Raw genomic sequence first — 16,251 nt, forward strand, 5'->3', positions numbered from 1 at the left:
ATCCTCTCTGAAACACATAGTCAAAGTGGCAAAGCTCAAAGATGGAGAATCCTAAAAGCAGCAAGAGAAAAGTGTCAAATCACCAATAAGGGAGCCCCTATCAGACTAACAGCCGACTTCCCAACAGAAACTCTACAGGCCAGAACAAAATGGGGTGATATATTTAAAATACTAACAGAAAAAACTTCCAGCCAAGAATACTGTACCCAACAAGTCTACCCTTCAGAAACGAGGGAGAAATAGTGTATTTTCCAGACAAACAAAAACTGCTGGAGTTCATTTTCACACTACCAGCCCTGCAAGAAATCCTCAAGGGAATCCTGCATCTGGAATCCAAAAAATGATAATTACTACCATGAATGCACAGTAAAGAACAAAACCCACTGGTAGAACAAAAATGTAAATGAGAAAGAGAATTGATGGGAGCTAAAAATAAATAAATAAATTCACACACACACACACACACAAAAAAAAAAAAAACGGGGGGGGGGGGGGAAGAAGACTTAACAACTACAATTCCTTGAAGTTGATACGACAAGCAAACAGAAAGGACAGTATTGGGAGGGAGCGGGGAGAGGGAGAAGGGAGGGAGGTTTCGGTAATGGGCCACAATAATCAACCACATTGTATATCGACAAAATAAAATTAAAAAAAAAATATTTCCAGATTTAGGCTTTTTGTTAATAAGAAAAATAATTAAAAATATGTACAAGAAAAAAAAAAAAGAGAAACTAAATCATACTACCTCAAAAAACCCAGCAAACATCAAAGACAAACAATAAAATGGAAAGAATGGAACAAAAGATGTTTAAAACTTCCAAAAAAAAATTGATAAAATTCCAGGAATAAGACAATACCTTTCAATAACAACCCTAAATGTAAATTGATTAAACTCCCCACTCAAAGACACAGCTGACTGATTGGATTAAAAAGCTAGACCCAACTCTATGCTGTCTTCAAGAGACACATCTCAGCTCTAAAGACACACACAGACTAATAGTGAAGAGGTGGAAAAAGATACACTATGCAAGTGGAAATGAAAAATGAGCAGGAGTAACTATTCTTATATCAGATAAAATAGACGTTAAGCCAAAAACCATAAAAAGAGACAAAGAAGGCCACTATATAATAAAGGGATCTATCTAGCAAGAAGACATAACAGTTTTAAATAAATATGCACCCAACACTGGAGCATCCAGATATATAAAGCAAACACTATTAGGGCTAAAGAAAGAGACCCCAATACGATAATAGCAGAGGACCTGAACACCCCTCTCTGAGTACTGGACAGATCTAGGCAACACATCAACAGAGAAACACAGGATTTAAACTACACTTTAGACCAATTGGACCTGGCAGATATCTACAGAACATTTCATCCAATAACTACAAAATATACATTCTTAACAGCACATGGAACGTATCTCCAGACCATACATTAGATCACAAATCAAGTCTCAACAAATTTTTAAAAATTGAAATCATTTTAAGTATGTTTTCAAACCACAGTGGATTAAAATTAGAAATCAATAACAAGCAATACTCAAGAAACTAAACAGATAAATGGCAACTAAACAATATGCTCCTGAACGACCAACCTATGAGTCCAAGAAGAAGTTAAACAGGAATTCAAAAAATTTCTTGAAATGAAAATAAAGACACACCATACCCAGACCTGTGGAATACTGTAAAAGAAGAATTAAAAGGGAAGTTTATTGCAATAAATCCTTACATCAAAAGGACAGAAAGATTTCAAATAAATAACCAAATGCTATACCTCAAAGAACTAGAAAAACAACAGTCCAATCCCAAAATTAGTAGACAAAAGAAATAATTAAAATCAGAACAGAATTAAATGAAATTGAGACCCAAAAATTGATACAAAAGATCAATGAAACAAAGTTATTTTTTTTGAGAAGATAACGAAGTAGACAAACCATTAGCTAGGCTAACTATAAAAAGAAGAGAGAAGACCCAAATAACAAAAATCAGAGATAAAAATGCATTACAATCCATATCACAGAGATACAAAAAGTCATTTGACTACTATAAACAACTATATGCCAACAAATTTGAAAACCTGGAAGAAATGGATAAATTTTTGGACACATTCAAACTTCCAAGACTGAACCAAGAAGAGATAGAAAACTTGAGCAGACCAATAAGGAGCAATGACGTTAAAGCAGTAATCAGTAGTCTCCCAACAAAGAAAAGCCCAGGACTGGATGGCTTTACTGCCGGATTCTACCAAACATTTAAAGAGGAATTAATTCCACTTTTCTTTAAACTATTCCAAAAAATTGAAACAGGCCATTCTCCCAAATTTGTTCTGTGAGGCCAGCATCACCCTGATACCAAAACCAGACGAAGATGCAGCAAAAAAAGAAAACTATAGGCCAGTATCTCTGATGAACAAAGACACAAAAATCCTCAACAAAATATTAGCAATTAAAATACAGCAACACATGAAAAAAAATTATACACCGGGATCAAGTGGGATTCATCCCAGGGATGCAAGGATGGTTCAACATGTGCAAGTCAATAAATGTGATGCACCACATCAACAAAATCAAGAACAAAAACCATATAGATGCAGAAAAAACATTTGACAAAATTCAGCATCCCTTCATGATAAAGACTCTCAGTAAATTAGGTTTAGAAGGAATGTATCTCAGGCTGGCCCATGGCTCACTCAGGAGAGTGTGGTGCTGATAATACCAAAGCCACGGTTTCAGATCCCATACAGGGATGGCCGGTTAGCTCACTGGGTGAGCATGGTGCTAACAACACCCAGTCAAGGGTTAAGATCCCCTTACCGGTCATCTTTTAATAAAAAAAAAAAAAAAGGAATGTATCTCAATACAGTAAAAGCTATATATGACAAACCCACTGCCAATATTATCCTGAATGGGGAGAAACTGAAAGGTTTTCCTGTAAGAATGGGGACAAGACATGGATTTCACTCTCACCACTCCTATCTCTCATAGTATTGGAAGTACTAGCCAGAGCAGTCAGGCAAGAGAAGGAAATAAAGGGCATCCAGATTGGAAAAGACAAAGTCAAACTGTCCCTCTTTGTAAATGACGTGATCCTATACATAGAAATTCCTAGGGATTCTACCAGAAAACTCTTAGAGCTGGTAAATGATTTCACTGAAGTTGTAAGATGCAAAATCATCACACAAAAATCAGAAGCTTTTAATACTCTGATAATGAACTAGCAGAAAAAGAAATCAAGAAAGCAAGCCTATTTAGAATAGCCATCAAAAAATAAAACATCTAGGAATAAATTTAACCAAGGAGGGGAAAGTCCTTTTACAAGGAGAACTACAAATCACTGCTGAAAGAAATTAAAGACACAAAAAGATTGAAAGACATTCCCGTGCTCTTGGATTGGAAGAATTAACACTGAAAATGTCCATACTGCCCAAATGATCTGCAGATTCAGTGCAGTCCCCATCAAAATACCAATGGCACTCTTCACAAGAATAGGAGAAACAATCCTAACATTCATATGGAACAACAAAAGACCTCAAATAGCCAAAACAATCCTGAGCAAAAAAATAAATCTGGAGGGCCGGCCCGGTGGCGCACTGGATAGTGCGCCGCTTTGGAAGCACGGTGGCGCTCCTGCCCGAGGGTTCAGATCCCACATGTGGACCGGTGCCCGCTCACTGGCTGAGCAAGGCGCGGGAGCAACACCGAGGGTTGCGATCCCGTTGCCGGTCCCCGGTCCGGTACGGGGGCAACACTGAGGGTTGCGATCCGTTGCCGGACACGGAAAAAGACAAAATAAACAAATAAATAAATAAATCTGGAGACATTACAGTACCTGACTTCAAATTATGCTACATAGCTATAGAAACCCAAACTGTGTGATACTGGCATAAAAACAGACACTCAGACCAATGGAACAAAACAGAGAACCCACAAATCAATACACATACGTACAGCCAACTGATACTTGAGAAGGGTAACAGAAGCATAAATTGGGGAAATACTGTCTCTTCGATAAATGGTGCTGGGAAGACTGGACATCCATATGTAGAAGCGTGAAACTAGACCTGTATCTCTCTCCATATGCCCAAACCAACTCAAAATAGATTAAAGCCTTATGTATAAGACCCAAGACTATAAAACTCCTAAAATAAAACATAGGGGAAACACTTCAGAAAGTAGGACTGGGTGAAGATTTTATGAATAAGACCTGAAAAACACAGGCAACAAAAGAAAAAATAAACAAATGGGATTATATCAAACTAAAAAGCTTCTGCACATCAAACGAACGTTAACAGAGCAAATAAACAACCTAAGAGTGGAGGAAAATATTCGCAAATTATGCATCCAACAAGGGATTAATACAGAGAATATATGAGGAACTCAAACAACTTAACAGTAAAAAAACAAGTAACCAATTAAAAAATGGGCAACGTAGCTGAATAGACATTTCTCAAAGGAAGATATACAAATGGCCAACAAGTATGTGAAAAAATGCTCAGCATCATTAAGCATCAGGGAAATCACAGATAGAACTGCCAGAAGATCCAGAAATCCCACTGAGAGGTGTATCCCCAAAGGAATGGAAATTATCATGTTGAAGTTATATATGCACTCCTATGTTTATTGCAGCTATATTTACAGTAGCTAAGAGTTGGAGCCAACTTAAATATCCATCAATGGATGTTTGGGTAAGGAAAATGTGGTCTATATAGACAACGGAATATTACTGTGCCGTAAAAAGGAATGAAATTCTGCCATTTGCAGCAACATGGATGAACTTAGAGAAAATGATGTTAATGTTAAGTGAAATAAGCCAGGAAATACCACATGTCCTCACTCATAAGTGGGAGGTAGAAAAAAAAATAAAGAAAAAATAAAGATACAACAATCACAATGATTGCTTGAACGTTCAGAAGGAGAGGAACAGAAACCAAGGCCTCCAGAGGTGGGGAAAGAGGAGGGAGAGGGGGGGTTAGGGAGAAATTGGTAAAGGGCCACAAAAAATGTTTACATTGTGTAATGATAAAATAAAAAAAACAAACAAAAAAAACTAAAGAAAAGGAGATCAATAACAGAAGGAAAAGAAGAAAATCCCCCAATTTGTGGAAATTAAACAACACACTCTTAAACAACTAGTGGGTCAAAGAAGAAATCACAAGAAAAAATAGAAAGTAATTAGAAACAAATGAATACAAAAATGCAGTGTACCAAACTTTAGTGCTAAGGGGGAAAGGTATAGCTGTAAATGGCTTACATTAAAAAAGAAGAAAGATCTGAAACCATGAACATAACTTTAGAACTTGAGTAACTAGAAGAAGAACAAACAAACCAAAGCTAGCTAAAGGAATGAAATAATAAAGATTAGAACAGAGATGAATGAATAGAAAAACAATAGAGAAAATGAATGAAACCAAGTCTGTTCTTTGAAAAGATTGACAAAATTGACAAACTTTTAGCCAGATTGACTAATAAAAAAAGATTCAAGGTTTAGGAAAATTTCTGATTTTGCTAAAATCAAAAATGAAACTGGAGGCATTACCCATTCTACAGAAATAAAAAAGATTAGAAGAGAGTACTGTGAACCATTGTATGCCAACAATTGGATAACACAGATGAAAGAAACACAAAACCTGCCGGGACTGCATCACAAAGAAATAGAAAAGCTGAGGAGACTCGTGACTAGTCAGGCAATTGAATCAGTAATCAAAATCTCCCAACAACGAAAAGCCCTGGACCGCATGGCTTCACTGGTGAATTCTAGCAGATATTTTAAAAAAGAGCTAACACCAAATCTTCCTCACAGTTTTCTCAAAAAGTGAAGAGAAGAGAGTGCTTCCTAATTCATTCTTTGGAGCCAGCATTTCCTGATACCAAAGCCAGATAAGGAAAAGAATAAAAAACAGAAGTCTTTTATGAACAAGAAAAAATGTTTCATGAATATTGATGCAAAAATTCTCAACAAAATACTAGCAAACCAAATTCAATAGCATATTAAAAAAATTATACACCATGACCAAGTGGGATTTATTCCTGGATGCAAGAATAGTTCAACATATGCAAATCAACAATTGTGATACACCACACTAACAAAAGGAAGGAAAAAATCCACATGATTATCTCAATTGGTGCAGAAAAGTAATTTGACAAAATTGAATACCTTTTCATGATAAAAAATACTCAATAAAATATGAATAGAAGAAAACTACCATAACATCATGAAAGTAATGTATGAAAAACTCACAGCTAATATTATACTGAGTGGTGACAGAAAACTTTTTCTCTAAAATTAGGAACAAGGTAAAGATGCCTGCTTTTGCCACTTTTATTCAACATAGTATTGGAAGTGCTAGCAGAGCATTTAGGAAAGTAAAAGAAATAAAAGGCATTCAAGTAGGAAAGGAAGAAGTAAAATGACCTCGGTTCACAGATGATATGATCTTGCATGTAGAAAACCCTAAAGATCACATACACACAAACCATTGGAACTGATCAACTAATTCAGCAAAGTAACAGCATACAAAATCAACACACACAAATGAGTTGCATTTCTTATACTAACAGTGAACAATCTGAAAAGGAAATTAAGAAAATGGTTTCATTTTCATAGCATCAAGAAGAATAAATACTTGGAATTAGGAGGTGAAAGTCTTGTACACAGAATACTATAAAACATTGATGAAATTAGACACAAATGGAACATTGACATGTTAATGGGTTGGAAGGCTTATTTTAAGATATCAGTACTACCGAAAGCAACCTACAGATTTAATGCAATTTCTGTCAAAATCCCAATGACTTTTTCCCCCTAGAAATAGAGAAATCCATCCTAAAATTTTAGGAACCTGATAGCCAAAACCATCTTAAAAAAGAACAAAGTTAGGGAACTCACACTTCCTGATTTCAAAATTTACTACTAATTTACTACAAATCAAAATGCTTTACTAGCATAAAGATAAACCTATTGACCAATGGAATAAAATGGAGCTCAGAAATTAACACTCACATTTATGATGAAATTATTTTTGACAAGAATGTCAAGACCATTCAATGGAGAAGTGACAGTCTTTTCACGAACTAGTGCTGGGAAAACTGGTTATCTCCATGCAGAAGAATGAAGTTGGACCCTTGTCTCACACCATATTCAAAAATTAACTCAAAATGTATCCAAGTCCCAAATGTAAGAGCTAAAACTATAAAACTCTTAGAGGAGAAGTTTCATGACATTTGATTTGGCAATGATTTCTTGGATATAACACCAAAGCACAGGCAACAAAAGGAAATATAGGAAAATTGAACTTTGTCGACATTAAAAACTTTTTTGCATCAACAAAGTAAAAAGGCAGCCCGCAGATTGGGAGAAAATATTTCCAAATACATATCCCATAATATTCAGAGTATATAGAGAACTAAAACTCAACAACAACAACAAAATTTAAAAACGGGCAGTGGACTTGACTAGACATTTCTGCCACAAAGATATACAAATATCCACTGTGTATATGAAAAGATGCTGAGCAGCAATAATCATTAGGGAAATGCAAATCAAAACCACAATGAGATACTAATTCACACATATTAGGATGATGAGAAATGGGACCACTTGTGTGCTGTTTGTGGGAATATAACATGGTACAGCTGCTGTGGAAAACAGTATGATTCCTGAAAAAACAAAAAAAACAATCAGCATATGATCCAGCAATTCCATTTTTGGATAAACACCCAAAAGAATTGAAAGCAGGGACACAGACAGATATTTGTATACCCATTTTCATAGTAGCATGATTCACAATAGCCAGAAGATGGAAGCAACCCAAGTGTCCATCAACAGATTAATGGATAAACAAAATGCAATACACACACATACAATGAAATAATTATTCAGCCTTAAAAAGGAGGAAAATTCTGACATATGCTACAATATGATGGACCTTGAGGAAATTATGCGAAGTGAAATAAGCCAGTCACAAAAGGATAACTAATGTATGATTCCACTTATATGAGGTACCTAGAGTAGTAAATTCATAGAGAAAGGGGCTGGGGGAGAGAGGGGAACTTAGTGTTTAATGAGTACAGAGTTTCAGTTTTGCAAGATGAAAACGTCTGGGGATGGGTAGTGGTGATGGTTGTATAACAGCCCCCAAGGCAGGAGGGTGGTACAGGGTAGAGGAGATGAAACAAGCATGGTTGGAAAGGGCTGCGCCAAGAGCACACCTGGCTGCTACAGAAGGCTGTACAACTGCACCCTGCTGAAGCAGACTCTAGAGTCACAGGAGTGCTGCGGAGAGAGCAGAACCACTCTGGTCATTTCCAAGGACTTGTGAAGCATGGGAGAGGTATCAAAGAAAACTGGCGTCGTGCAAAGTGGTCTTGTTTTCAAACAGGAAAGAAAGTAGTTTTATACACCCTAGAGCAGTGAGCTTGGCTCCTGTATTCATCAGGGGATTTGATTGCAAGCAACAGAAACTGGATCTGGGCTAACTGAAGTAGAAAAGGAATCATCTTTTTGATGGAGGTATAGAGGAAGGTGCACAGAATCAAAAGGACAGCTGGGTCACCAGGCTTAGAATTTGGGGGAAGATTCAGGGAGAGTGGACTCAGGGAGCACAGGCCGCAGGAGGGATGGAGGCCCAGGTCAGGCCTGGACCTAGATGCTGATGGCAGTTGCTGGGTTCCTGATGCTGCTTCTCTGTTGTGGTAACATGTCCCAGCTGCCCGTGGCCCTTCCTCCAGGAATCAAAGCCCTAGGAGAAATCTCGGCTGCTCCAGGGCTGTTACGGCAGACAGAGTGAGTCTCCACGCCCTTTGTTTCTGTAGTAGGAATAGGTCCCTCTCTTTCTGTAGAGCTCACCCAGTGGGAGAAATTTTCCCCAACGAAAATAGCAGTAGATGCTGTTTGACACCTGTCCCCACAAAAAATAAATAAAAGTTAAAAAATCGTCATCAGTCAGTCAAAACCCCAGCAAAGTGTCTAGCTACTACAAAGGCTAGAGTATAAGAGGTTCACTCCTGTGACATATGACCCAGTAATTCCATTCCTGGGTATATCAGAAACGAATTGAAAGTAGGGACTTAAAGAGATATTAGTACATCCGTGTTTATAGCAGCAGCATTCACAATAGCCGAGGGGTGGAAGCAACCCAAGTATCCATTGATGAATTAAAGGATAAACAAAAAATGATCTATACAAACAATAGACTATTATTCAACCTTAAAAAGGAAGGAAATTCTGACACATGCTACATGGATAAACCTTGAGGACATCATGCTCAGTGAAATAAGCCAGACATAAAAGGACAAATACTGTGTGATTCCACTTATATGAGGTTCCTAGAGTCATCATATTCATAGAGACAGAAAGTAGAATGGTGGTCACTGGGGCTGGGAGAGGGGGAATAGGGAGTTGTTGTTTAATGGGGACAAAGTTTCAGATTTGCAAGATGAAGAGTTTTGGAGATTGGGCACACAACAACATGAATGTACTTAACACTACTGAACTGTGCACTTAAAAATGGTTAAGATGGTAAATTTCACATAATATGCATTTTACCACAAAAATGGGAGTGTCCCTGATTCCATTCAGCACTGAATGTGTGCTGGGGACTCTTCTATACTCTTCTGGGTAAAGAGGGACCATGACAGATCTTATCCTCTTGGAGCCCACGTAGTGGGAGTGACAGTATTCAACACACACCTCTGTGAGAAGGAAATCCAGAGAGTGATAACCACTGTGCAGCGAACTTCGTGAGCGCGAGTGGCTGAGGCGGCTGTGGCACCTCTGTGAGGAGTGACCTTCCACTTAGAGGGGGTCAGTCTGTTATTTGGGAAACACAAAAAGAGGTGGTTCTTGGTAGGAGATCAGGAGGCTGGGGTGGGGGTGTAGTGAGAGGTGGGCAGGTCGACCTTGCAGGCGGGTACCCCAGGGTGGAGAATGCGCTTCTTTCAGTGTGCCATGGGAAGCCACTGCATGGGCTTACGCAGAAGAGTGCAGTGCACTGGTTTGCCTTTTAATAGCTCCTCCTGCCTGCCTCTTATCTCAGGAATGGAGTCCTGCTCCAGCTCTGTGTCCCCAGCAAGCTGCTCATCAGTGCAGGTACATGTGGAGGCAAAAGCCTGCCCCAGGCTGGGTATGTGAGCTGGCAGCAGCTGCAAGCAGTGCTCAGCTGGGCTGCTGTTTCTCCACATGTGCAGTAGTGCCTCCTTACATCCACAGCTTGATGCCCTTTGGTTGCGGCAGTTCTGACACAGGAGTAGGAATATTTTAAAGAACAAACTGCAGATGGAATCAGGTGGTGCTGATACTAAAAGTACCGGGTTTGGGCAGCGAAAGTGGAAAACGGGGCCGTTTGACAGAGCTTTGGTTGTTCTTAGCTTCCCTAACAACCATGGAGGGGCATGAAAAACCTGAGATGTTCCGGGCAAGTTCTGCTTGGAGGAAAAATGACATGTTTCACTCAATTACCATGTGAAGTGGACAACAAGCCTCTCTCTGGTGACCAACAGAGCTAGCGTATGTTAGAGCACTCACTGGTCCTCACGCTGCGGTGGGAGCCAGAAGCCTCAGGGACTTGTTCACACAGATGACTAGGCACACCCTAGGGTCTCTGACTCAGTGGTTTGGTGTGGGCTGCAGAATGTGCATTTCCAATGAGTGCCCAGGTAATGTCGATGCTGCTGCTTTGGCTTTGGGAACCCCACTTGCAGGTACTGTGCTAGAGAATGTAACCCTCTCCTGTGTGGGAGTCTGAATGTTGTTGTATATGACCTGAGCATGACAGCCGCAGGTCTCTGTCATTCTTGGGGAGGTCCTTGGTTATGCAGGTAAGTGGTACCTTGTGCAAACCCTGCCTGGCATGGCTAGCAGCTTCTCCCCACGTGCCTCCAGCACCGGCTCCTTTTCTGGTCCCTGCCTGCCCCTCCCTATGTCCCCAAGTTGCCCAGCCGGGAGAGCTGCCTTGTGCTGTTGGCAGTGGGTCCATCTGGCTTGACCCCCAGGCTGCCAACGAAATGTGACAAATGCAGCCAGGGCTCTGAGCACTTACTGGGACACAGCCAGGGCTGGACACCAGAGACAGAATTTCCAGACGATTGGCTGTGCTGTTCCATGCCCAGCCAGGTGTCTCCCTAAACATCATGTGGCCGTTGCTCCAAACCTTCTCCTGAGCATGAATTTCCATGGGAAAAAAAGAAGGGGATACTTTGCTACATGTCTCTGAGGCTTGCACCTTGTGTTTTGCAGCTGTCATTGGATTTTTGTTTGGCTTGTCTGGCATGGCACAGGGCCTCAAGGGAGATGCCGTGCATCTGCCCTGCATTCTGCTGAACTTTGTTGAAACGCGGTTGGTACTGGGCAGGTGGCAAAGTGCTTAGCCGTGGTCATGCTCCTATACCTGTTCTCCTGAACATGAGCACCCTCGTTACACTTCAAGAGGAAGTACCTTCCTAGAGGCTTACAGAGAATGTTATTTAGAGCACAAAGCTTTTTAAAATTTTTTTTCAATGTAGTAAAATACATATAATGTGAAATTTACCATTAATTTCAAAATTAGCCATTTTGAAGTGTATAGCTCAGTATCATTAAGTATATTTACATTGTTATCCGACCAGTCTTTACAACTTTTCATCTTGCAAAACTGAAACTCTATGCCCATTAAACAACTACTCCCTATTTCCGTCTCTTCCCAGTTCCTGGAGTATGAAACTTTTTACATCCCTCCGTTTCACATCATGCATGTGCGTTCCAAGGTTCCAAGGGAAGCATCCGAGTTTTGATGTAATGGTCTTTGAGATGCACATGGTCCTGAACTGTCATCAGCCCAGCAAGGAGAAGATGGGTGATTCTAACAAGACAGCTTGTTCCTGTGGTCTTGTTCTTCCTGACACCTGCTTTGCTCCATGCAGGTCTTTCCTCCTCTTTAATGTGGCATGTCAGAAAACTACTGAGGATTGCTTTACCATGTTATTTCTTTAAACCTACGGAATTCTTTAATGTCTTTGGTTTTGGCTGGTGTAGACCTTGCAGGTGGTACTTAAATTGTATCCTGAAATGAAATGCTGTGTGATTTGAATTTTCACCCTCATAACTTCAGTTTTCATTCTTCCTGAATTTCATGTTTTGAACTGAAGTATACCAGGTTAGGCCCAATCTTAATACTGAATATTTCCAAAAATACTTGAATTACAGCCATGGATGTGTGTTGAAATATCAAAGCAAGGTAAAGGTTATGTGCCTTCCTCTCTTCCCCCAGGCTCGGGGGTAGGTAATAAACACCATCTGTGGATGGTCCAGTATGAAAAAATGACTGCTAGTTTGTTCTTGAGAAAAGGAAGTTTCAGGAAAAAAACCAAAACATGAGAACAGAACAACTGAATGTGTTCTACTTTTTCTTGTGGGAAATAATATTAAATTACACAAAGATAGATTTTATTTAAATTTAATGACAGTTTTCAAAGAGTAAAATCCAAGCCATGACACAGCTAATTCCTTTGTCACACAGATGCTGAGGCTCTGTGCGTGCTTGGTGTTGTCTGTAGGCCAAGTGAAATGTCGTTGACCAGCTCCACTTGGCCTGAATTGACCCTGGCTATGCTGTTTGCAGTGGTCATCACTTCCTGCGGCTGCTGATGTATTGACAGTGTGAACACAGCACCCACCGGAGAATGTTGTAATGCTCCTGCTGGGAGATTCTCCCTTCTAGATCATGAGAAAAAACAAGTAGAATACTCACAAGGTTCTCACCCCTGTTCCCTCCATACCTTGCACCTCCTACCTCTTCTATCACCTCCCCTACCGTACCTCCACCTCCCTGCATCCTGCTTTCTCCATAGTAAGGGAGAGGACCTCAAGAGTCATAATGACCTAGGGACCCTCAAATCCAGTGGGCATTTTCCCAGGTGTGTCAGCTTTGATTCCTTTGCCTTATTTGAGGTTTTCTTCCTCTTCCTCTTGAAACACTTTCTTTTGACTTCTTGATGTCGAGGTTTTTATAATTAAGTTCTGCCAACAAGAGGTACGCAACTGAGAAGGATGTATCCTTTTCTGTTACTTAAATTTATTTCAATGACAAACCTTGGTTAGAATGAGGAATTCAGGGAGTAAAGAAGTATGGGCGTTTTGGCTAGACGAGCCTGGGTGTGAATCAAGTCATCGTTGACTGTCTGAAGTCTTGAGCGGGTGGCTTTACCTCAAGGAGCCTGGTTCCCTCAGTTTCCCAGGTGGAGGTACTTACCAGGATGGGTTGCGGTGAGTCTGACATGCAGCCGGCATCTCTCTTACCCGTAGCCTTCATACAGGTTCCCTTCAACCCTCTACACGAAAGCCTGGAGTGGGAATTTTGAGTTTTCTGCAAGAATCGTCCAACATCCATTTTTTTTAAAGAATTACCTGTCTCACATTTTTTCTTAACCAACTGATTTCTGTATGTACACATGTGTGTGAGTCCAGAGTTTTCTATAATATATATTTTTCTTTTGGGGAATTCATTTTTAAGGGAGTATTTTGGTCTCAGAAAGGTTTTTTAATAAAATATGGGTTATGTTTCACACATATATCTGCTTTTCTTGTTCCAGTAAGACTTTATCTACACACTGAAATTTGAATTTCATGTAATTATTCTTCTTTCATTTTTTTTTAATACTAGAGGAGCACAAACTGTATTTGTAATATTAATTTCTTAATTGATAATGATTTGTTATTAGTAGAATTTGTATTTTTGAACAGTTTTAGATTTCAGAAAAATCTGGCTGGTTAGCTCAGTTGGTGGGAGCACGGTGTTTTAACCCCAGAAAGTTAAGGGTTCGGATCTCCATACCAACCAGCTGCCAAAAAAAGAGTTCAGAAAATTTGAGTGGATAGTACAGAGAGCTCCCATACACAGTTTCCCCTATTATTAACATCCTGCATTACGATGGTACATTTGCTGCAGTTAATGGGCTAACTAACATTGATATTGATACATCATTGTAAACTAAGGTTTATAATTTATTCAGATTTCCTTAGTTTTTAGCTAATATCTTTTCTCTGTTTCAAGTTCCCATCCATGATACCACTGTATTTTTTTAAAATGTTGGTATTTATATCTTTATTTCTTTTTTCCCTCTTAACAGGTATACAATATGTTTCAGCACCAGAGCCTTGGAATTAAAGTTAACATTCAGGTTACCAAGCTTGTCCTGCTGCGACAACGTCCAGTAAGTCCCCATCCACACCTTTCAGAGCACACAGAAAAAAAATGTGACCAGTCTGGAAGCTTCCCAGTGGCTGAGCACTAAGGAGGGCTCCAGGTGGCTGTCGTCTCATTTGCCCTTCCTGGCTTTGCAGACAGCAAGAGTGTGAGAGCAGGGCAGGGACTGATACCGGAAGCATGGCCTGTGCATAGCGGGCTGCTCATGCACATACCCCTCCACTCCACGTGTGCAGCGCTTGATGGTGAGGCCACTGGGATCACAGCTTCCCTTCTGGAGCTGTGCCCAGGCTTCCACCCCGATTCGGACTCACAGAAGTGTTTTCTCGTCTTTCAGTTGAGGGCCTTCCTGCATGGCAGTGTCACCTGCAGAGTTGAGCAATAAACATGAGATCGGGGGAACGCTGCCTGGTTTGTATACTGCTCTGTTTGCAGAAAAGAAGAGTGTTTTTCTTTAATAATAGTCTTCATTTGAACGGATAAATAAAGGCCCCCAGTGGTTTCTCCCCGGGTCTCTGCTGCATAGCCACTAGTGTTAGCCTTTTCTTTGGGGCACATCTCCATGAGCAGCTGTCTCCACCTTAACGTCCACACCATAGTCTGGGCATAAACTCTGGCTTTCCCAGGTGTTCGCTTCTCTAACTTCCCTTTGACTACCTTTAGGCCAAGTTGTCCATCGGGCACCATGGCGAACGGTCCCTGGAGAGCTTCTGTCACTGGCAGAACGAGGAATACGGAGGAGCACGGTACCTTGGCAACAATCAGGTTCCGGGAGGGAAGGACGATACGCCCCCTGTGGATGCTGCTGTGTTTGTGACCAGGTAAGACTGGATTCAGCCTGGAACTGACAGAAGGAAAAAGACATTTCCCTTTGGAGAGGAAATAGGGCATGTTGTTAGGGATTCAGTTTTGGAATTCAGACCGTGGGTCACATGTCTGGGCTTTGGTTTCCTCATCAGTAAAGTGGGGATTAATGAGAGTGTCTGCCTCCAGGTGGGGGCATTACATGAGCTGTTGCATGTGAAGCCCTCCTCGCAAAGTGCTGCCATCGTTCTTCCTGTAACTAACATTATAAAAATACCAAAATCCTAGATAACCGGAGTCTTACAACTTGAAGAAAGGAACTGAGCTTCTTCACAGGCTATAGGACTGGACTTATACTTCTAGATTGAGAGGGAAGCTGGGGGCCAGCAGTGGATAACAGAAACCAAAGGCAGCCTCCAAAGCAACAAGGAGTGATGTTGTTGTAGTGTCCTAGGCTGCCACAACAAATTTCCACAAACTGGGTGGCTTAAAACAACAGAAAATTATTCCCTCGCAGTCCTGGAGCCTGGAAGTCCAAAATCAGGGTCCAAAATTGTCAGGGCTGTGCTCTCTCTGAAGGCTCTAGGAGAGGATTCTTCCTTCCTTCTGCTTCTGGTGGTTGCTGGCAGTCCTTGGCTTGCCGGGATTTGTAGATGCATCGCTCCTGTCTCCTCCTTCATCACATGGCGTTCTGGGTACCTCTCTCTGTGTCTAAATTTCCAGTCACCAGTGATACCAGTCATTGGATTAGGGCACCCTTTAATGCAGCATGACCACATCTTAACTTGATTACATCTGCAATGACCCTCTTTCCCAATAAGGTCACATTCACAGGTACTGGAGGTTAAGACTTGACCATATCTTTTTGGGGGAACACAATTCAAACCACAGCAGATGTCAGTGTGGCTATTTCATTTTTTTCCCATGTCTCAAACCTCTCTGAGGAACACTGATTTTCTTTGGTTGCTTTACTTTAATAATGTAAATATTCACACCAAAATCCCCCTTTTGAAAATATGCAGAAATGTTTCTTAATAATTTAATCCATTAGATTAAAAATGCCAGAATTTTATTAGTTACTCGGAATGTATCAACTTTGAATTTTAAGGATTTTTTTTTAAATTTAAAGACATTACTTCGCATATTCCATGCTTTCTTTTCCTCTCTGAGTTTAGAAGTAAAGTTGCGGGAGGGAGAACTCTATCATATCTTCAGCTGGAGACCACTTGTCCCCCCACAAAGAGTTAAATCCCATTTCACGTTTTGGT

At 40.4% G+C, this 16,251-nt stretch overlaps 1 protein-coding gene across 1 annotated transcript in view; it reads left to right on the top strand.

Annotated features, from left to right (window-relative positions):
* ADAMTS17 (ADAM metallopeptidase with thrombospondin type 1 motif, 17) overlaps positions 1–16,251 on the top strand; it is a 313,263-nt gene that overhangs the window by 59,856 nt on the left and 237,156 nt on the right. The window contains exons 5-6 of the mRNA XM_008568277.1: positions 14,103–14,186; positions 14,843–15,000. Of these exons, the coding sequence (XP_008566499.1) occupies positions 14,103–14,186; positions 14,843–15,000 (242 nt within the window). The remainder of the gene's footprint in view (positions 1–14,102; positions 14,187–14,842; positions 15,001–16,251) is intronic.

This window comes from Galeopterus variegatus, unplaced genomic scaffold (assembly GCF_000696425.1).
Source record: "Galeopterus variegatus unplaced genomic scaffold, G_variegatus-3.0.2 Scaffold393, whole genome shotgun sequence".
NCBI lineage: Eukaryota > Metazoa > Chordata > Mammalia > Dermoptera > Cynocephalidae > Galeopterus > Galeopterus variegatus.